The sequence below is a fragment of the Aegilops tauschii genome, chromosome 7, assembly GCF_002575655.3.
Source record: "Aegilops tauschii subsp. strangulata cultivar AL8/78 chromosome 7, Aet v6.0, whole genome shotgun sequence".
NCBI lineage: Eukaryota > Viridiplantae > Streptophyta > Magnoliopsida > Poales > Poaceae > Aegilops > Aegilops tauschii.
The window spans coordinates 298,413,523-298,435,966 of NC_053041.3; the positions used below are offsets into that span (position 1 = coordinate 298,413,523).

General features: G+C 50.7%; 1 protein-coding gene across 1 annotated transcript; it reads left to right on the top strand.

The window, feature by feature from the left end:
• Nucleotides 1-1,275: 1,275 nt before the first annotated feature.
• Nucleotides 1,276-1,797, top strand: LOC120968876 (uncharacterized). The gene has a single exon (XM_040395887.1). It carries the CDS (start codon nucleotides 1,276-1,278, stop codon nucleotides 1,795-1,797), a length of 522 nt encoding a protein of 173 aa, XP_040251821.1.
• The last annotated feature ends 20,647 nt before the right edge of the window (nucleotides 1,798-22,444 follow it).

Below are 22,444 nucleotides of genomic sequence, written 5' to 3' on the forward strand. Positions count from 1 at the left end.
CAAGTCCAGTGGCCCAATTCCCGAAACTTCAAGTCAGAGGTGGAGAAGTATGACGACAAGACGCTCCCATCGAAGTTCCTAAGCATTTACACCTTTGCGGTGCAAGCTGCTGGAGCTCACGATGACAAGATTTTCGCTAACTATTTCCCATTGGTGCTCAAGCCCAATGTCAGGTTGTGGTTGATGAACTTGTGGGAGGGTTCCATTTCCTGTGGGTCTCATCTGTGCCACAAATTTATTGGCGCCTTTACGGGTGGCCACAAGGTTATGGGCCAAGAAATAGACCTGCAGTTGATTCCTCAGAAGGAGGAAGAATTGCTCCACAAGTACATACAGAGATTCTGTCGTGTGCAACGTAACATTCCCAATATCCACCCCGCAATAATCATTTCCGCATTCCATCAGAACATGAGGAACCGCAAGATGCAGGAAGAGATGGCCATGACAAGGGCGAGGGTGGTTTCCGAGCTATATGCTCTGGCTGACAAGTGTGCATGGGCTGAGGAGGGGAGGAGACTTCCTGGAGAAAAGGTTGGCACAGAATCTGATTCAGAGGATGATGATGCCGCCAACACATCAAAGAAGAAAAACCGCAAGTGCGATAGGAAGTGCAAGGGCAAAGTTGTCCTTGTCATGGAGGGATCCGGCAATAGTGGCCCTGCCAAGAAGGCTAAGGCTGAGAGCTCCGGCAAGGAGGTTGTCAGGTGCGCCTCGTGCCAAGCCTTGGTGACTGCTGATCAGACCGGAGGCTCCGATTAGCAGTACTACAAGATCCACCACAACTAAAGCTATGATCTTTAAGACTGCCAGCAAGTGGAGCAGCTTGCGGAGAAGAAGAAGGCTGAATATGGGAAAATAGATAAAGAGAAGGAAAACAATGCAGACAGATCCGGCAAGAAGCATGGTGGCCGAGGAGGTGGCTGCGGTAATACCAACCAGTAGAAGGAGAAGCCCGCGAGAGGTCGAGACAAGAAGGAAGATCATGATGACGATGATGAAAAAGATGACGACGCATCAAGTGAGACAGAGTTCCAGAAGGCAACGAAAGCAATGTGCATTGATGGAGGTGCATCTTTGCACTCTTCTCACCGCCAACTCAAACAGTGGGTGCGTGAAGTCAATGCTACAAAGCTGGTCGTGTGAGCCCAAAATCCATTGAGATGGTCCAACACGCCTATTATCTTTGATGCTAAGGACCACCCTAATCGCACAACTGCGGTCGGGTGTTTGCCATTGTTGGTTTCACCAATGATACACAACCTCAAAGTGACAAAGATGCTAGCTGACGGTGGGTCCGGTCTCAACTTGATCTCACCTGATGTGATCAAGAGGCTGCAGATTCCAGAAGAGGATTTGAAGAAGACTGGCATGTTCCAAGGAATCAATCCAGGAAGAAGCCAGCCGAACGGCAAAATCACCTTGCCGGTGACGTTTGGCAGTGAGCTCAATTACAGGATGGAGAAAATCATCTTTGACGTCGTTAAGATTTCATTACCTTACAATGGAATCCTTGGACGCCCGGCACTTGCGAAGTTTATGGCTGCATCCCATTATGCCTACAACATGCTGAAGATGCCTGGGACGATAAGTGTCATCACCATCAACTCTGACAAGAAAGATGCATTGATCTGTGCTGATCAACTATACCGGGAAGCAGTTGCAGCATCTGTCGACAAGGCATTTGCTCCCGCCGACAAAGCTCCCAGGGGGAAGAAGAGGAAGAAGACCGGCAAGACCACTAGCTCTGGCAAGCACGCCTATTTGGATTGTTGCACTCCCATTGAGGATGTGCCATAGAGCTCTGCTGGCAACAGCGAGAAGAACAAGGCTGCTCCACCAGAAACCAAGAAGGTGTCCGCCAAGGAGGATGGCGAGGGGGGAACTTTCACCATAAGTTCAACCCTTGACGACAAATAGGAAAGCGCGCTCGTTGCCTTCCTGCGAGCGAATGTTGATGTGTTTGCATGGAAATCATCTGACATCCCTGGTGTTCCTAGGGGGGGGTAATTGAGCACCACCTTGTCGTCTGCCCTCACACGCGGCCTGTTAAGCAAAAGGTGTGGAAGCAAGCCTTGGAGTGGCACCAATTCATTGCCGAAGAGATCAAGAAACTAGAAGCGGCAGGTTTGGTTAGAGGTGTACTCCATCCCGCGTGGTTGGCTAATCCACTTGTTGTACGCAAGGCGAACGGCAGGCGGCGGCTTTGCATTGATTATAAAGATATCAATAAAGCTTGCCCAAAAGACCCATTGTCGGTGTCAAAACCGGCAGATCTCGGGTAGGGGTCCCAAGCTGTGTGTCATGGATCGATGGGTAACAAGAGACAGGGGACACGATGTTTACCCAGGTTCGGGCCCTCTTAATGGAGGTAATACCCTACTTCCTGCTTGATTGATCTTGATGAATATAGAGATTACAAGAGTTGATCTACCTCGAGATCATATGTTGTGGTCTAAACCCTAGGGGTATGATGATTAATGTCATAATGATCTATCGACTAGCCTGGCCTTGGCTTATATAATGCACCAGAGGCCTAGGATATCAGGAGTTCTAGCCGAATACGTTGGTGGAGAGGAGTCCTTGTCTTGATCACCAAGTCTTGTGGAATACTCCTTGTATGCGGCATGGGCTGCCCGAAGTGGCCCATGAGTGAACCGCCATGGGGGTCCTCGGCCCAATCCACCTGGTCGGGAGACGATGTGGTGAGTACCCCCTAGTCCAGGACACCGTCAGTAGCCCCCTGAACCGGTCTTCAAGTTGGGGACGCTCCTCGATCCTTCCGAACTGTTCTTCATCTTCGGTCGTCGGTCTTGAAAACTGGTTCAACAAATCTTCTCATCTTCGATCTTGAGGATCGCCGAAGTGAATCCGAAGAGTTTACATGTCGGGTATCCGAGGAGCCCCTTTAAGTTCTCGGCCTTATTATTATTATTTACGCCACACCTCGGGTTTGAAGTTGTTCCCGTGCGGCGGTGTCCTCTTGCATCCGAGCTCCAACGCCAGACTGCATTCGAGATATCTTTTGCAGCCGAGCACCAACGCCGGACTATATCCGAGCTCCAACGCCGGACTATATCCGAGGTGTCATAGATCACCTTGGCTTGAAAAAGTTTGAAGGAGGTTATCCGAGTTTAACGCTGAAAAGTTCTCTATGGAACGAGCCATTTGAATCCGAGCTTTATGCCGGACCACTTCCGAGCTCCAACGATGGTCAACATCCGAGGTGTCGTAAACTACCTCAGTCTTTTAAAAGATTGAACGAATTCAGCCGAGCTTAATGCTGGAAATGCCCTCTATGGAGCCAGCCACTGCCCGAGATTTATGCCGGACTGCTTCCGAGGTGGTGCACCACCCCGACCGCGGGCTGATTTTTGTGAATATTTTTGATTGGTGCAATTTACTCTCTACCGAGATATATAGCCAGTATATGTATATCCAGTAGCCCTCAAGGTGTGTATCGGTCTAAAACCCAAGATGCACCTGAAGGAAAACATAAAACTGCTGATCCTAGTAGCCCCTGAGACTCAGGTCGATTTGCAAAATCGGCCTGAGGATCAACTCCTAGCTTGATAACATACGTAGGAATAGAAACGCAGTGTAATATATTAGAAATAATGATCGGTGGACAGGCCCCCTGAGAGAGGGTTGTGAGAAGTCACCGTGATATATTAGCTTGATGTCGGATAACTCCCAGATGGTACTTAGTGTTGTCTGAAGACGCGCTTGCCCATAGTTCGGTCATGCCGAACACTGAGCACTTTGAATTCTCTTCATTGAATAAGCAGTGCAGTAGCCCCCGAGACACTGGTCGGGTGGCAACACCAGATCAGGGGATCGATGTGCCCCTTTAATATTTATAAATAATGAGCACGAAGCCCAGTACCCCCGAGCCTTAATGTGGGCACGGGTGGCCGAATTAAGATCGATATCCGTTTGACAGAAAGTTTTGTTGTGTTTAACACAAACTTCTCGAAAAGAGAATAAAGATCTCTTAAAGGAGCTAGAGCCAGCGAAAGCTGGGCTCGCCAAGGTTGGCCCCAAGGGGCTTAATAGATAGGAAATCGATGCCACTTGGGATTTAGGAGAGCTTTATGTAAGTTGCTCGGTTGTCTCAGCGAGATTGTGCCCCTTGGTCTTCAAAAGATGAGCTGCAATAAATCGACTTTACTCGCAATTTATGATCCTATGTGTCCAAGTGTTTTACATCATTAATGCTCGGATCCGCATTGTACAAAACTTTGTTGACCGACCATCGGCTTCAACCTCCTCGGCCAGCAGCCGGGGAGTGTTTGTCCTTCTTTATAAAGCCTTTATAAGAGCAAAGATTTACGATAAACAAGGCAATCCGGTCATACGGTTTTATAAACAAAGGTATGCGGAGAGATATGTTATATTACTTTTTAATGTAAGAAACATCTTCCAAGGAAAATAGTCCCGCTATCGGTTCCTTTCTTTGGGTTGTCATGCTGATCATGATCATGAAACCTCACCTCCGATCAATGCGGGTGGAAAATATTGAGGATTTAGTTTGGGGAAAGTTCCCAAACTATGTGGTCTATAGCGAACCTAAATTTTCACTTCCATCGTTGCCGACCAATTATATCCTTCAAGATCACTAGCTTTCGGCTTCACCCAGTCTGAGGTACTAACTCGGATGACCCGATAGTAACAATCACAGAGGTGCTCCCTTTACTGCCTAGCCGAACAATCGGGAACGTAGGGGTAAGCACAGGAGCCAGGTAACCCAGGTTGGCCAAAATCTTAAGTCAAATTGATGCATATTTATGGCTTTATAACGATGATTATGGAAGGTGGCCCTTGTATATTAAATACAAATGTCGATGATATGTTTATTTTGACTCCGTTGCGACCGTTTATCAGTTGAAAGTGGCCCATCATCGGCTTCTACCCCTTTGTAGATACTACGCAGGGTGTTTCCGCAATAACAAGACAACCCTTAGCCGACTCTCGGTGCCCGAAGGCGGGTGTGTTAGCGGAAACGAGGCAATCAGATATGCGGGCTTTATAACTTTCACTTAGTCATAGGAGCTTTAAACTGGGGAAGCTAGCTACGAGCCCCTGGTTAGTGTTCGGCGACACCCGAGGTTAAGCCGTAAAAACTTCGGCCAATGTTATGAACAGTCCGTCATTTAACATAGTCATCGGATCGCTGACCAGTTTACGCTTATTGTGACAGTCAGTTTTCGGCTTTTTCCACTAAGGTGCTTAACCATGCGAGCTGGAAGCACAATCGCAGTGGTTCTCCCTTTGCACACCTAGCCGAACAAAGCGGAACGTAGGAGGCAAACACAGGAGCTGGGCAACCCAAATATTGACCAAAGACACAATTCGAAACCGATGCATATATAGCAATATCCGAGAATGTTTTTGCCGAATCTCTAAAGGTGTCCGGCGTTGCACTGCGAGACTTATGCTGGAAACACACAAATGTTTAAAAGTGCCATAGGCTTGGAAAACCAAAAAACTTCAGTAAAAACTTGACGTCCGAACTAGATCAAGTGTTCGGTGCCAATCCGAAAATTGGTCTTAGAAAAAAAATTGTGCTTCTGTCGTGCTTTAACATGACACATCCGATCTCAAGACTTCAAGTGGGTCAGCCTACGGCTTCAAGCTCCTTATCCCGAAGGCGGAGTGCTTCTCTGAGGCCAGTTTAGCGAACTAAACTCGAGTGGCTTTAGAGAGAACTAGGCTATCCGGCTATTGACCATGCACTCGAGCCGAAAAAGGAGCGGTAGAAAAAGCCTTTGCAATGACCAAGAAGAAAACACATTTACTATAAAACGGCTCATATAAATTTTAAGAGACCCGAGTTAACATGGGTAAAGGGAGTTTCTTTTAACGAACAACGTATGTGAGCAAGGTCGAACCGAACACAAGTTAAAAATTTAAGACTTTGAGCATGAAAGCGAGTTAGCTGGTTAATGTGTTCGTCATTGATGACGCGGTCCGAGCTTGATGCGGGACAAGGTTCCATCCCCCAAGCCGGTCCCGAGGTGGCGGAGCGAAGAGCTCGACACTCCGAAGTGGTGACATAGCACAGCCAATGCAGGCCGACAGAGTGACGCCGAAGTCCCCGGCGTGGGTCAGTACGCCGAGGTGACAACACTGCCTGACCCAGATCATTTACCCGTGCACAGAAAATAGTGCAAACCAGAGATAATAGTAATAATAATAAATTTTTAAAAAATTGTTGCATAATTAATAATTTATATATATGCAAAGTGAGTAATAAAAGAAATATGGCATGTGTGCCGAACACTCGATGAGGTAGAGCTCCCTCAGCGATGCCGAAGTCCCGAGGCAACCGAACATGTCGGTATGGCAATTCAACCAACAAGGTGATCATGCGAGCCGATTTATGCCGATTAGGACGACGACGTCGGCTTGCCGAAGTGACCGCATGACGCAGTCGAAGTCGATTACCTACACATGTAAAATAGTGCAGTCCAACAATAATAATATAAATATATAAAAATCCTCGCGTAATTAATTTACGCAAAATTATTTATTTAAAGATATGTGGCCTGGCGCCGAAGTCAATGTCGATGCAGGGCGTCGGTGTGATGCGGTAAAGGCGTGGCAAAGCCCGAATTCACAGGTCGTTCCGAGTTCCGGATGCGGCGTTCGCTGAACTATGTACGGAAACTGACCGAACCACCACGCGGCCGTCGTTAATGCGGCCACCATTTGATAGACCTGTGTATAGATGATGGAACAAACCAGAGTATTAATTCCTTGGAAAAAATAAACCCAAACAAGCAAAAATTGCTAGGATTAATAGCACCTGGTTTATTTGTTGTAGCAGTCCGAAGAAAAGTGACTCCCAAAATTGGGACTCGATCTGCATACCCATTGCCTGATGGGCGGTGAAGCGACGGCATGGCGATGGCTGTAAAGGTTGGCTCACCGAGGCAAAGCCCCCGGTCCAGCTAACGTGACGAAGCTGGTTGGTTGATGACGCCGAAGTCTCCGGAGTAGGTTGATGAAGGGATGGCGAAGCCCCCGGTCCAGACGAGGAGACAGAGCAGGTCGGTAAGGAGATGTTGGGGCTGCCATGTCAGCCAAGGTGTTGAAGTAGTTCGGCGTGATGGACATCCGCTCGATGAAGCAACGGTGCGGCCATGCCGATGCAGGTCGTAACTCGTGACGTGGTCAATACTGGCTTGATGAAGTGACCGTGCGGTGATGCCGGTGTGCCCACTCCGTGTAATCCGTGGGGCGGCGATGTTGGTGATGATTTATCCTTCGCGATGCAGAACTCTTGTTAGGCTTGCCGAGATGATGATCCGAAGAAGTTGAGCTTGGCTCAACAAAGCGACAACGTGTCTATCGCAGGTCGACATCCGTAGAGCAACGTTGTCGGGCTGGTTTGACACCGGCGCGATGGTGAAGATCATATTGGAAAAGACTTTAAAATTAGTGGGATGTGTTTGGGAACAAAACACAATACCCCATACAAAACTTCCTTCAAAAAGGATGTCCGAAATCCCGTTGATAAGAAAGATGAACTCGGGCCGGATTCATTCTCACGCAGAAAACAGATCTGAAAAGTGATGCACTAATCGGAAGGTTCCCGGAGTTTGGACGGTCGGATCGAGCTGAAATTTTGAGGGGTGGTAGATATAGGAATTCCGTAGCCGATCAACGGTTGGATCTTCCAAAGGACATCCGAGCTAGGTGCTGGACACCACGCTCCAAACTCGTCCTGATTCGATGGGGCTATGATAAATCGGAGACCGGCGGAGATTGCTCCATCGGAACGCGACGAAATTTTACAGTGTTGTTGTAGACTCAATTCCACACAATTCCATCGAAGGAATCATCAAATCGATGCTCGAGGAGGTGGTGGCAGCGGATATAAGTTCGCTGTTCGGAAAAACAGCACGGTCGCCCGAGGGCAATGTTGACGTTGAGCTCCCGAGCTACATGGATGATTCCTCCATGATCTTGATAGAGATTGGAGTTGATGTTGATGAAGGCCCTTGTCCGAACATGATGATTGGAGGTAGGGCACAGTCCTCAGTCAAGCCGAGGTGACCAGTCGAGGCGGCGACAAAGACACCGACGTCGCAGTTGATCCGCACGCGAGCCATTGATCCTTTTGCCGACCACACAGCGGAACTCTCAATGAAAGCACCATTGTCGGTGTCAAAACCGGCAGATCTCGGGTAGGGGGTCCCAAGCTGTGTGTCATGGATCGATGGGTAACAGGAGACAGGGGACATGATGTTTACCCAGGTTCGGGCCCTCTTAATGGAGGTAATACCCTACTTCCTGCTTGATTGATCTTGATGAATATAGAGATTACAAGAGTTGATCTACCTCGAGATAACAAGAGTCCTAGCCGAATACGTTGGTGCAGAGGAGTCCTTGTCTTGATCACCAAGTCTTGTGAATACTCCTTGTACGCGGCATGGGCTGCCCGAAGTGCCCATGAGTGAACCGCCATGGGGGTCCTCGGCCCGATCCACCTGGTCGGGAGACGATGTGGTGAGTACCCCCTAGTCCAGGACACCGTCACCCATTTCCCTTGCCACGCATCGACCAGATTGTTGACTCCGCTACTGAATGTGATCTGCTGTCATTCCTTGATGCCTACTCTGGGTATCATCAGATACTCATGTCAAAAGAGGATGAAGAGAAGACCGCATTCATCACTCCATTTGGCACATATTGTTTCATATGTGTGCCTTTCGGATTGAAGAGTGCTGGTTCGACACTTACAAGGGCAGTCCGGATTGGTTTCGAACATCAGCTACACAGGAATATGGAGGCCTATATGGATGATATAGTAGTCAGGACCAAGAACAAGTCGACATTGATACAAGATTTGGAAGAAACATTTGCTAATCTGCGCACAATCAATCTGAAGCTCAATCCTGAGAAGTGTGTGTTTGTTGTTCCATCTGGCAAGCTTCTCGGTTTCTTTGTTTCTCAATGTGGAATTGAAGCCAATCCCGACAAGATCAAAGCAATTGAGCATATTGAAGCATGGAAGCGCGTCAAGGATGTGTGTTGTCTTGCTGACTGCATTGCTGCACTAAGTAGGTTTATCTCCAAGTCAGCCGCCCTGTCCTTTTTCAAAATCCTGAAAAAGGCGGGTCCAATGAAATGGACTCCGGGAGCGGAGGCAGTGCTGCATGACTTGAAGAAGTACCTTTCTTCTATGCCAACACTGGTTGCGCTGAGACGTCTCCGTCGTATCTACTTTTCCTAACGCTTTTCCTCTTGTTTTGGACTCTACTTTGCATGATTTGAATGAAACTAACACGGGCTGACGCTGTTTTCAGCAGAAGTACCGTGGTGTTGTTTTTGTGCAGAAATAAAAGTTCTCAGATTGGAACGAAACTTTGCGAGGAATTTTTATACAAATAAAGAGAATTTATGGAGCCAAGAACCACCGGAGGGAGGCACCTGGGTTAGCACAACCCACCAGGGCACGGCCCCCCTCCAGGCGCGCCCAGGTGGGTTGTCCCCACCTGGTGGCCCCGCAGACCCTGAAACCGATGCTATAAAATCCTATTTTTCCAGAAAAAATAAGGGAGAAAGAATTATTGCGTTCCAGGAGATGGAGCCGCCGCCGTCTCCTGTTCTTCATCAGGAGGCCAGATCTGGAGTCCGTTTGGGGCTCCAGAGAGGGGGATCGTCGATCTTCGTCATCACCAACCCTTCTCCATCGCCAATTCCATGATGCTCCCCAACGGGAGTGAGTAATCCCTTCGTAGGCTCGCTGGTCGGTGCGGAGTAGAATGAGATTCATCATGTAATCTAGTGAGTTTTGTTAGGGCTTGATCCCTAGTATCCACTATGTTCTGAGATTGATGTTGCTATGACTTTGCCATGCTTAATGCTTGTCACTTTGGGCCCGGGTGCCATGATTTCAGATCTGAACCGTTTATGTTATCACCATTATATCTATGTTCTAGATTCGATCTTGCAAGTTATAGTCACCTACTACGTGTTATGATCCGGCAACCCCGGAGTGACAATAGTCGGGGCACTTTCCGGTGATCACCATAGTTTGAGGAGTTCATGTATTCACTGTGTGTAATGCTTTGTTCCTGTTCTCTATTAAAAGGAGGCATTAATATCCCTTAGTTTCCAATAGGACCTCGCTGCCACGGGAGGGTAGGACAAAAGATGACATGCAAGTTCTTTCCATAAACACGTATGACTATTTACGGAATACATGCCTACATTATATTTATGAACTAGAGCGAGTGCCATATCGCCCTAGGTTATAACTGTCACATGATGAATATCATCCAACAAATCACTGATCCAATGCCTACGATTTTCCTACATATTGTTCTTGCTAAGTTACTACTGCTATTGTTACTGTTGCACTTGCTACAAAATCACTTCTATATGTGTTACCGTTACTGTTGCTATTGCTACTACTATGAAAACTATCATACTACTTTGCTACTGATCACTTTGCTGCTGATAATTGATCTCCAGGTGTGGTTGATTATGAGAGGATGGCAAGTGTCCACAATGACTTAGCGAATTCGCCAATTGGTTACAGATTCTAGACTGATCGCTCCGATCACATCATCTCGAGCAAATTGACAACTCAGCTGCTAATACTTACAAATATTCTTTGGCTCCCCTTGTGTCGAATCTATAAATTTGGGTTGAATACTCTACCCTCGAAAACTGTTGCGATCCCCTATACTTGTGAATTATCAAGACCTTTTTCTGGCGCTGTTGCCGGGGAACATAGCTATATTTGTTGAGTCACTTGGGATTATTATCAAATTATCACTATGAAGAATCTGAAGGATGCTAAGACTAAGATTTTTCCCTCTAAGATGAGGGGAGGTAAGGAACTGCCATCCAACTCCGCTTTAGATTCACCTTCTGTTATAAGTAAACTTGCAACACCACCACATGCTACCAATTCTGATATGTCGCAAGTATTTGATGATGCTACTTCTGCTATGAATGCTACTCTTGATGATGTTAGTACCTTGCTTGATGATAATGTGCCACTAGGTGAATTTCTTGATGAACAAATTGCTAGAGTAAGACAACATGATATTATTGAAACTAATGATGAGCTTGAAACTGAAAATCTTGAAACACCTATTAGAACAAGCCCTCCTAGATATGAATTGCCAAAGGTACCAGAAGGTTATGTTATGAATGAGGAGACAACTAGAGATATTCTTGCTTGTAAGGATAGAGATGATCTAGAGAAATTATTATGCAAGTATAAAGAAAAGACTTTGAATGCTAAAATGAAATGTGATCCTAAGTTTGCTACTTCTCCTATCTTTGTTGATGATAAGGATTATGAATTCTCTATTGACCCAAAGTTGATTACTTTGGTTGAATCTGATCCTTTCCATGGTTATGAAACTGAAACTGTTGTGGCACATCTTACTAAGTTGAATGACATAGCCACCCTTTTTGCTCATGACGAGAAAATTTGCCACTACTATATTCTCAAATTATTTCCGTTCTCATTAAGGGGTGATGCTAAAGCTTGGTACAACACACTTGCTCCTGGTTGTGTGCGTAGTCCGCAAGACATGATTTATTATTTCTCTGAAAAATATTTCCCTGCTCATAAGAAACAAGCTACCTGATAGGAAATATTTAACTCTGCTCAAATTGAAGAAGAGAGTCTCCCACAAGCTTGGACGAGGCTTCTCCAATTGCTTAATGCTTTGCCTGATCATCCTCTTAAGAAAAATGAAATACTTGATATCTTCTATAATGGACTAACCGATGTTTCTAGGGATTTCCTAGATAGTTGTGCTGGTTGTGTTTTCAAGGAATGAACTATTGTGCAAGCTGAAGAATTATTGAATAACATTTTGAAAAATTATGATGATTGGACTCCTACAGAACCACCACTTAAACCCACTCCAAAGAAGAGGGGTATCTTATATCTCAGTCCTGAAGATATGCAAGAGGCAAAGAAATCTATGAGAGAAAAAGGTATTAAAGCTGAGGATGTAAAAAATTTACCTCCTATTGAAGAAATACATGGGCTTGATACACCACCACCACCTAAGGTGGTAGAGGTAAATTCTCTAATGAAATTCAATGACAATGATAATCCTCACAATATGCACCGTAGCCAATGCCTTTATGAGTTTGAAAATTACATTGGAAAGCAAGATCACTTCAATGCAAACGTTATGAAACAATTGAAATACAATTCTGATATGATTGCTCGCTTGAGTGACTTGTTATTTAGAATCTCAAATGGTGTTAGAGGTGTGGGGAAGCATGCTTCTATGGTTCAAACTCAGTTAGAACAAGTTGCTAAATCTCAAAGAGAATTGTTAGATGAAATGAATAATAATATCAATGATCATGCTGTTAGAGTAATGACTAGAGGAGGTAGGATGACCAGTAACCACTTTATCCTGAGGGACACCCAAAAAGAATTGAACAAGACTCTCAAAGGGTTAACACTGATGCACGTAGTCCATCTAAAAAGAAAAAGAAGAAGAAAAATGACAGGACTTTGCATGCCTCTAATGAACCTGAAGTAGAAAAACCTCCTAATAATGATAATGAAGTTTCTATCTCTCATGCTGAAACTCAATCTGGTAGTGAACACTCACCTTCTAATAATGAAAACATAATGATGAGGTTCATGAGGATACTCAAACAAATAATAAAGAACCAGACAATGATGTTGAGATAGAACCATCAGTTGGTCTTGATAACCCACAACCCAAGAATAAAAGATATGATAAAAGAGACTTTGTTGCTAGGACGCACGGTAAGGTAAGAGAACCCTGGGTTCAAAACCCTATGCCCTTTCCACCTAAGTCAACTAAAAAGAAAGATGATGAAGAATTTGAACGCTTTGCTGAGATGATTATGCTAGTCTTTTTGCGTACTCGCTTGACTGATATCTTAAAAATGCCTCCTTGTGCAAGGTACATGGAAGACATCATCACTAATAAGAGAAAAATACCGGAAGCTGAAATCTCCCCCATGCTTGCTAATTATACTTTTAAAGATGGAGTACCTAAAAAACTTGGAGATCCGGGAATACCAACTATACCTTGCTCCATCAAAAGAACTTATGTGAAAACTGCTTTATGTGATTTGGGAGCTGGTGTTAGTGTTATGCCTTTCTCTTTATATAAAAGACTTGATCTGAACAAACTCACAACTACTGAAATATCTTTGCAAATGGCAGACAAATCAACTGCCATAGCTATCGGTATTTGTGAGGATGTGCCCGTTGTTGTTGCTAATGTTACTATTTTGACTGGCTTTGTTATACTTGAGATGCCCAAGGACGACAACATGTCGATTATCCTTGGTAGACCCTTCTTGAATACTGCAGGGGCTGTTATTGATTGCAATAAAAGCAAGGTCAGTTTTCATATCAATGGTAAAGTCGGCGTTCTGGGAACGGGGGTCCCCAGACTTGCCTGCCTGCGGCCCACGGCGTGGCTAAGCCAGCAGGCCGTACGGCCCATCTTCATCAACAAGGCATCCAAGACCCTCGCGAGGGGCCAAGCCTCGCGAGGCAGGCGACGCAAGACCTCCTCAGGAGTGGCCTAGTCAGGCAAGCTGACGAGGAGCGGAGATATCAAGGCGGGGAAAACCTCACGAGGCTCTCGTGACGTGAGCCATGACGATCGACGCCAGGCGGGCACCAGTGCGCGCAGCGTCCTTGTTTCCTCTTTGGTGCTAAGGAAGCCAGCGCAGGCGAGGAGTACCGAGGGATCAGGCAAAGGTTGCCATATCGGTGCAACGGGACCAAGACCAGAAGGACGGCAAAACGGAGGTCATCATGGAGCCCAAGACGGTGTCACCACTAGAGCCTTTTGCATGCGAAGACCACTTTTGTCAGGATAGCATGTACTAGCTGTCCCCCTTCAAATTTGCCCGCCGTTGTTGGCTCCCTTCCCGCTCAACTTTTGGGAAGAGGACCAGGGCCTATATAAGTAGAGCTAGCCACCACAGTAGGGGCATCTCATCTTAGCTTGATCCGATCTGATCGAGAGCCTACCCTAGCCACAAGAACACCTCAACCTCAGGAGGTTGTTCTTCCCTCTGTACTGTTTATCATCAGCCCAAGAGGCAATCCACCACCACACTGGAGTAGGGTATTACACCACAACGGTGGCCCGAACCAGTATAAATCTTGTGTCCTTCTGCATTGCGAGTTCGTCGAGTTCGTCCGCGAGATCTTAGCGAGATAGGGCGTAGATCGGTAGGAGGGAAAGACTTTGCGCGCACCCCAGTGTTCGAACCTTAAGGGTTTTCCGGAACCCCACATTCGACATTTGGCACGCCAGGTAGGGGTGCGCCGGAGCTCCTCTCCACCAACCTGCGCCCCGCGCCGTCGCACTTCGCCCCCATGGCAGGTGCCCCACCATCAACAGCGGGGCGTCTAGGTACCGAGCCCTGGCCCTCGCCCTACGGCGAGTGCGGTGGCCGACCAAGTTCAAGCCAGAGATGCCGCCGCGTTATGATGGCGCGGCAGACCCGATGCCGTTCCTGCTGTCATACGAGGAGGCTGTCCTCGAAGCCGGAGGCAACGACAAGATCATGGCCAACTGGTTCCCCATGGCCCTCGCCGGCGAGCCGCGCGCCTGGCTGCTCAACCTCCCGGGATCCACGGTGCCTCCTGGGGGAACTCCGCGACCTCTTCACCGCTCGCTACGCGGTGCCGGCGCACCACGCAGTCGCGGCCCTGCTGGGCGGCTCTCAAGCACCACCTTCAGACCGCCACGTCAAGCCGTTCCTCCGTCAGATCGGGGCCACCTCCAAGCGCCCAGGGGCTCCGCCGGGTTGGGTGCCGCTAGAGGCCGACCTCACCTTCGGCTCAGAAGACCACCCCGACTCCACCGCCGGCTCCGGAATGCTCCCAATGCTCTGCACGCCCACCATCTGCAACGTGGCCGTTACCAAGACCCTCATCGACGGCGGTGCTGGCCTCAACCTGCTCTCCGTAGAAGCCTTCAGCCTTCTTCACGCGCCGCTCGAATGGCTCGGCCTCAGAAAGCCCTTCTCGGGAGTGGGTGGTGGAGCTGCCCACTCTCTGGGGCAGATCCGCCTCCCTGTCACCTTAGGCACACGCGACAACTACCGCACCGAGCTGGTGGACTTTGACATCGCCCGCATCGGTCTCCCGTACAACACCATCCTCGGGTACCCGGCTCTCGCTCAGTTCATGGCAGCGGCTCACCCGGCCTACAACCTCATGAAGATGCCAGGGAGCAAGGGCATCCTCACCATCAAGGGGGACACTAAGGAGGCCGTGACGGTGCTCAGGCTCGCCTTCAAGACCGCGGCAGCAGCACAGCCCGCCGGTGCCGGTACCCTCGAGGCCAAGGAGGCTGCGCCTACCAAGAAGAAGCAGCTGTTCACCCAAGACAAGGCGGAAACCAAGCAGGTCCCAGTCAACGAGGATGGGTCTTCAGGAGCCACCTTTACCATAGGAGCCGGCCTTGACCCGGGACAAGAAGAAGCCTTGGTGAGGTTCTTGTGCACGAACAAGGAGATATTCGCGTGGGAGCCCAATCAGCTGGTAGGAGTCCCGAGGGAGGTGATCTAGCATCATCTAAGGGTATGCCCCAACATACGCCCCGTGAAGCAGCGAGCAAGACGACAATACACTGAGAAGCAGGCCTTCATCGTCCAAGAGACACGCAAGCTGGAGGCGGTAGGTGCCATCCGAGAAGTTCGATATCCCGAATGGCTGGCGAACCCCGTCGTAGTGCCGAAGAAAGGCGGGAAGGAATGAATGTGCATCGACTTCACCAATCTTAACAAAGCCTGCCCCCAAGATCCGTTCCCGCTCCCGCGCATCGACCAGATTGTGGACTCCACCGCCGAGTGTGACCTGCTGTGCTTCCTGGATGCGTTCTCAGGGTATCATCAGATCAAGATGGCGGTGGAAGATGTGGAGAAAACAGCCTTCCTGACACCATGTGGGGTGTACTGCTACACCTGCATGCCCTTTGAGCTACGCAACGCGGGCGCGACCTTTCAGTGGTTGATGCACATCGCCCTGGGGTGGCAGCTCGGGAGAAACACAGAGGCCTACGTCGACGACATAGTGGTAAAGTCTCGCGAGGCGAGGACATTGATTCAAGACTTGGAGGAGACCTTCGAGAGCCTACACCAAGTGAACTTGAGGGTTAACCCGGAGAAGTGCGTGTTCGGCGTCCCCTCCGGCAAGCTTCTGGGATTCCTCGTATCCCACAGAGGGATCGAGGCGAACCCAGAGAAGATCAAGGCCATCGAGGACATGAGCCCACCACAGACCCTCAAAGAGATGCAGAAGCTAGCGGGGCGGGTGACCGCGTTAGGGCGTTTCATCTCCAAACTAGGAGAGCGCGCCTTACCCTTCTTCAAGCTCATGAAGAAGAAGGGCCCGTTCGAGTGGACCCCGGAGGCCGACCAGGCCTTCCAAGGCCTCAAGAAATACCTTACCAGCCCCCCGGTGATGGTGGCACCACGGCCTCTTGAGCCTCTAGTACTCTACCTTGCCGCCACCCCGTACTCCACCAGCGCGGCGCTGGTGGTGGTTCGGGAGGAGCGCCAAGCCGGAGCTGAAGTGGTGCAGGGTTAGGAAGGCGCAGCAAAGGCATCAGCGGTGGAAGACCAAGCTCAGCAGGGCAACATCGCAGAAGCTCCTGAGGACAGTCAGGTCTCAGGAACCCCTCCACCTCAGGATATGCCCCGATCTCCGCAGGACCCGAGCCTCGACAGTGTGCCAGCCCTCGTCGAACACTCGGTGTACTTCGTCAGCACCATATTGCGGGACGCGAGGGCACGCTACCCCATGCCCCAGAAACTCCTGCTCGCACTCCTGGTGGCCTCACGCAAGCTGCGACACTACTTCCAGGGCCACCCCATCAAGGTCGTCTCAGCCTACCCATTGGAGAGGGTACTCAGGAGCCCTAACTCAGCCGGAAGGATCGCTGAGTGGAACATCGAGTTGCAAGCATTCCAGTTGGAGTTCAGCACTACCAGGGTCATCAAGGGGGTCGCGCTCGCTGACTTTGTGGCAGAATGGACCGATGCCCCGACACTTGAGGAAGGAGAAGACCGGTCCACCTCCCCAGGAAGCGAGGCTCCAAACGGCTGGGTCATGTATTTCGATGGCGTTCGTGCACCAAGGCGTGGGGGCTGGAGCAGTGCTCATCTCGCCCACTCAGGACAAGCTCTACTACGCCGTGCAACTCTGCTTTCAGCACGGCGAGAAGGTCTCCAACAATATCGCAGAATACGAAGGCCTCATAGCTGGCCTGAAGGCTGCTGCAGCTCTAGGGGTGAAGCGCCTCACCGTCAGAGGCGATTTGCAACTCCTCATCAACTTCTCCAACAAGGTGTACGAGCCGAAGGACGAGCATATGGAGGCCTACCTCGCGGAGGTGCGCAAGATGGAGAAGCAGTTCTTGGGCCTGGAGCTGCAGCACGTGCCTCGGGGCACCAACAAGGAAGCTGACGACATCGCCATGAGAGCATCCAAGCGGCAACCATAAGAGCCCGGAGTCTTTGAGGAGCGACTCTTCAAGCCATCAGCTACGCCACCTCTTTCAAGCACGACTCAGCCTCGGGAGGAGCTCCCACAGCCTCCGGCCATGGGAGCCCCAGCCTGTGGCCCGACCTCAGGAGCTCGGCTGCTCTTGGCGCTTGAGCCCCAGGAGGAATGCTGGACCAAGGAATTCAAGGAGTACTTGACGCACGGGACGCTGCCGGAGAAGGAAGAGGACGCGGAGCGCGTGGCCCGGCAAGCCACGACATACTGTATCCAAGACGGCGAGTTATACAGGAAACGACCGAACGATGTCACGCTGCGCTGCATCTCCAGTGATCAAGGAAGGGAGTTGCTGACTGACATACACAGCGGGGACTGCGGACACCACTCGTCGTCACGAACCCTCGTTGGCAAGGTGTTCTGTAGTGGATTCTACTGGCCTACATCACTCAACGACGCAGCCGAGCTGGTGAAGTCCTGCGAAGCTTGCCAATTCCACGCCAAGCAAATCCATCAGCCTACTCAGGGCCTCCAAACCATCCTGCTCACATGGCCGTTCGTGGTCTGGGGGCTGGACATCTTACGCCCGTTCCCTCGGGCGCCAGGGGGCTACCGCTATCTCTACATCGCCATCGACAAGTTCGCCAAGTGGGCGGAAGTGGAAGCCGTCCGTACCATCCCAGCCGGCTCTGCTGTCAAGTTCATCAAGGGCCTCATGAGACGCTTCGGGGTCCCCAACCGCATCATCACAGATAACGGTTCGCAGTTTACTAGCAACCTCTTCAAAACCTACTGTGCTAACCTTGGAACGCAGATCTGCTACGCTTCGGTGGCCCACCCCAGGAGTAATGGTCAGGCCGAACGCGCTAACGCAGAGGTCCTAAGGGGCCTCAAGACTAGGACCTTCAAGAAGAAGCTGGAGGCCTACGGCAGGGGCTGGCACGACGAGCTCCATTCCGTGCTGTGGTCCATCCGAACCACCGCCACCAAGCCAACAGGCGAGACTCCATTCTTCCTCGTCTACGGAGCTGAAGCAGTCCTCCCTCACGAGGTCAAGCATCGCTCTGCACGGGTCCTGGCGTTTGACGAAACGCAGCAGGACGCCACGCGGGGGATCGATCTCGTGCTCGGGGAGGAACGTCGTCGCAAAGCTGCGATGAGGGCGACAAGGTATCAGCAAGCGCTGCGGCGATACCACTGCCGCAACATCCGCTCCAGGACACTCGAGACGGGTGACCTGGTCCCGAGGCGGGTCCTCTCCAGGGAAGGGCTGCATAAGCTTTCACCAATGTGGGAGGGCCCGTTCAAGGTCGTCCACATCTCCAGGCCTGGTGCCGTGCACCTGGAGACACAAGACGGGGTACCTATCCAAAACGCCTGGAACATCCAGCACCTTCAGAAGTTCTACCCATGAAGCAAGGCCCAGAGCCTGTGAAGAAAGGCCCAGAGCCTGTGAAGAAGGCCCGGTGCCTGTGAAGAATCGCCGCCCGTGACACTCACGTAATAATGAGTTGGGGCTGTACACGCCCCGGAGTCTCAGGAGCGCCGGCCTCAGGCCCTAGGGCTCCCGCCCATGCCTAGTGGCATCACTTAGCTCCATGCTGGTGAGAAGACTTGAAGACTAGATTAGGTGCTGGACGCGGCTTTTCATTTGCTTTCCGTAGTTGGCTCGCTTTTCCTTAATCGAAGTTTGCTTTTGGCGTTCCTTGCTGATTTGATTCCCTCGCCTCTCACTGCATTTTTCGGGCTCGGGTTTGCTCGTGTTCTCTCTCTCGCACACCTCACGAGGGGGCTAGGCAGGTGCCCTCGCGAGCATTTTTTCTCCTCTCTGCCTTCTCGCGAGCCACCCTTGTTCGAGCCCAAAAGCTGGCGCACCTCTCCTAATCCATGCCCCTCGGGTACCGCGATACAAAGCGCCAGGTCAGGGCCAGGGTGAACGGCAAATCTTTTAACGCACTTCCTAACGAGTTTTTGCAGTTCCTGAGCGAATGCAGGCCACCAAGGCAAGATGGACACGAGGAAATAAGCGCCTCGTGAGGAAGAGGGCGTCCTAAATATACCAGGTTAAGTTATCTTTGCGCAAAATAACGACACACGGGAACGACACGCATAGTGCAATAACCGAGGAACCATAGTTCGGTACACGCCCCCTAGGCCCATACTGGTTTCATTCTTGATGCAGGAAAAAGAGTAAAAACAAAAGTAGCGTTGCAGCGATCCGCGGAGGTAGGCCCCTAGCGGCACCCCGAGCCTAGCCGGATCCTTCCTCGTGCTTCACGGAGGTGCGGCGACGAGATGACCCACTGCCGCCTTCAAAGCGGGCGCGGCAGCTGGTCGTAGCGGCCACTGCTGGAGCTGTCGCCGAAGGAAGAGCTGCCGTAGCTGGACGAGATACAGTCGCCGCCGAGGGTAGGCTCGCCCTCATCCTCGCCACGACCGTCCCCAAGGCCGAGCACCTCCTCACCGTCGTTCGCCTCGGGGCAGCACCCGGCGCGGCGACCATCTTCCCCAAACACCCTCACATAGAGAGTTGATCCACCATCGTAATTGAAGTGGAGTGTGCACCGCCTGCCCGGGCCGCGCGCGCGGGCGAACGTCTGCCAGCCGCGGGCCAGGGCTATGTTGCCCGCGGCGGATGTCTCGACCGCAACCCAAGAGGCCTTGCTGCAGCAATCATCCGCCTGCAACCAGGGTCCGCCTGGACCAGAGGCCGGCAGTTCGCCAGCGAAGAAGCGCGGAAGTTGGAGCCAGTTGCCTACCGGGTTCTCCGACCAGACGACAAACTCCGGCGACACCTCCGCCGTGTGGAAGCACAGACAGGGGGGGCGCCACCATAGCACGCCTCCCCTCGTCAACTGGACCGCCATGGCTAGGACAACCCACTCCGCGTGCCGCGGCGCCGCCTCGACAGTGGGCCACGGCGGGGGTCGCGGCGGGCTTGCGCGGACGGCCGCGTCCGCGCTTGGGCGCCGGGGAGCCGGGTCCCTCCCGAGGGGCCTTTCCCTTCTCGGCGGCAGAGAACTTCCTTCGTGGCGCCATTGGTGGCACTAAAAGCAATTGAGTGAGGAGGAAGAAGCAAGCAAGCGAGGAAGAGATGGGCGATGAGGGCTCCGCCCCCTCCCCATTTATAACGGAAGAAGGCCAACCGGCGCCTCCCACGATCGCAGGTAATGATGGTTTTCCTTGCATGTCGCAGGGACCTGTCAAATCGTGCAGTTGCCGAGGCAGCGTGGGGAAGCGGAGACGCCCACGTCCAATCAACCGCCACGCGTCAACCGAGGCCGCAGGCTTTGGGGGCCCGCAGTGCTCCGTACTTGACCCTTGGCTTCGCCGCGAAGCCAATCCCGAGCGCACCTTGGGCCCGGGGGCTATTGTCGGCGTTCTGGGAATGGGGGTCCCCAGACTTGCCTGCCTGTGGCCCACGGCGTGGCTAAGCCAGCAGGCCGTACGACCCATCTTCATCAACAATTCATCCAAGACCCTCGCGAGGGGCCAAGCCTCGTGAGGCAGGCGACGCAAGACCTCCTCAGGAGTGGCCTAGTCAGGCAGGCTCACGAGGAGCGGAGATATCAAGGCGGGGCAAACCTCACGAGGCTCTCGTGACGTGAGACATGACGATCGACGCCAGGCTGGCGCCAGGCGGGCACCAGTGTGTGCAGCATCCTTGTTTCCTCGTTGGTGCTAAGGAAGCCAGCGCAGGCGAGGAGTACCGAGGGATCAGGCAAAGGTTGCCATATCGGTGCAACGGGACCATGACCAGAAGGAAGGCAAGACGGAGGTTATCGTGGAGCCCAAGACGGCGTCACCACCAGAGCCTTTTGCAGGTGAAGACCACTTTTGTCAGGATAGCTTGTACTAGCTGCCCCCCTTCAAATTTGCCCGCCGTTGTTGGCTCCCTTCCCGCTCAATTTTTGGGAAGAGGACCAGGGCCTATATAACTAGAGCTAGCCACCATAGTAGGGGCATCTCATCTTATCTTGATCTGATCTGATCGAGAGCCTACCCTAGCCACAAGAACACCTCAACCTCAGGAGGTTGTTCTTCCCTCTGTACTGTTTATCATCAGCCCAAGAGGCAATCCACCACCACACAGGAGTAGGGTATTACACCACAACGGTGGCCCGAACCAGTATAAATCTCGTGTCCTTCTGCGTTGCGAGTTCGTTGAGTTCGTCCGCGAGATCTTAGCAAGCTAGGGCATAGATCGGTAGGAGGGAAAGACTTCGCGCGCACCCCAGTGTTCGAACCTTAAGGGTTTGTCGGAACCCCACATCCGACTGGTAATGAGCATACGGTGCACTTTCCGAAGAAACAATTCCAAGTGAATGGTATTAATGTTATTGAAAAATCTTCGACAATCACTATTGGAAGTTTTCAACTACCTCTACCTACTGTTAAAAAGAAATATCAAATGCTTATTGTTGGGGACATTCATATCCTCGTTGAGGTAACTTAGTGATTTACGAAAGTTCTTCGGTTTCATGCTAATCGAAAGTGGTTGTTAATAAGACTTGATCGACCTTATTAATGGATCATTTTTGAGAGGTATGAAGTTGATGAATTTAGTGAGCACTACCTTCTGTCCTTACCTTTTATTTTCTTTTTTATTAGCTAAATAAAATAAAATGCCATGTTTTGTCTGTTTTCTGAATTTCCCGTGGAATAAAAAATGACACAAAAATAAAAGTTCTCAGAATGCTATGAAAATTTAATACGTTTTTTCTCTCGAATATTTAAGAATTTCTAGTGCAAATAATATCAGAGGGAGGTGCACCAGGTGGGCAACCCACCTGGGCGCGCCCTGGTGGGTTGTGGTCCCCACGTGGGCTCCCTCACTTATCTCTTCATCCCACATCACCACCTACCTCCAGAAAAATATCACCATTGCTCTCTCCCTCTCTCGTTTTCTTGCTCTCAAACCCTTGGATTTCAATCTCTTTGCTCGAA

Coding starts and splice junctions, on each gene's coding strand:
- LOC120968876 (XM_040395887.1), top strand. CDS start 1,276: ATGCTAGCTGACGGTGGGTCCGGTCTCAACTTGATCTCACCTGATGTG.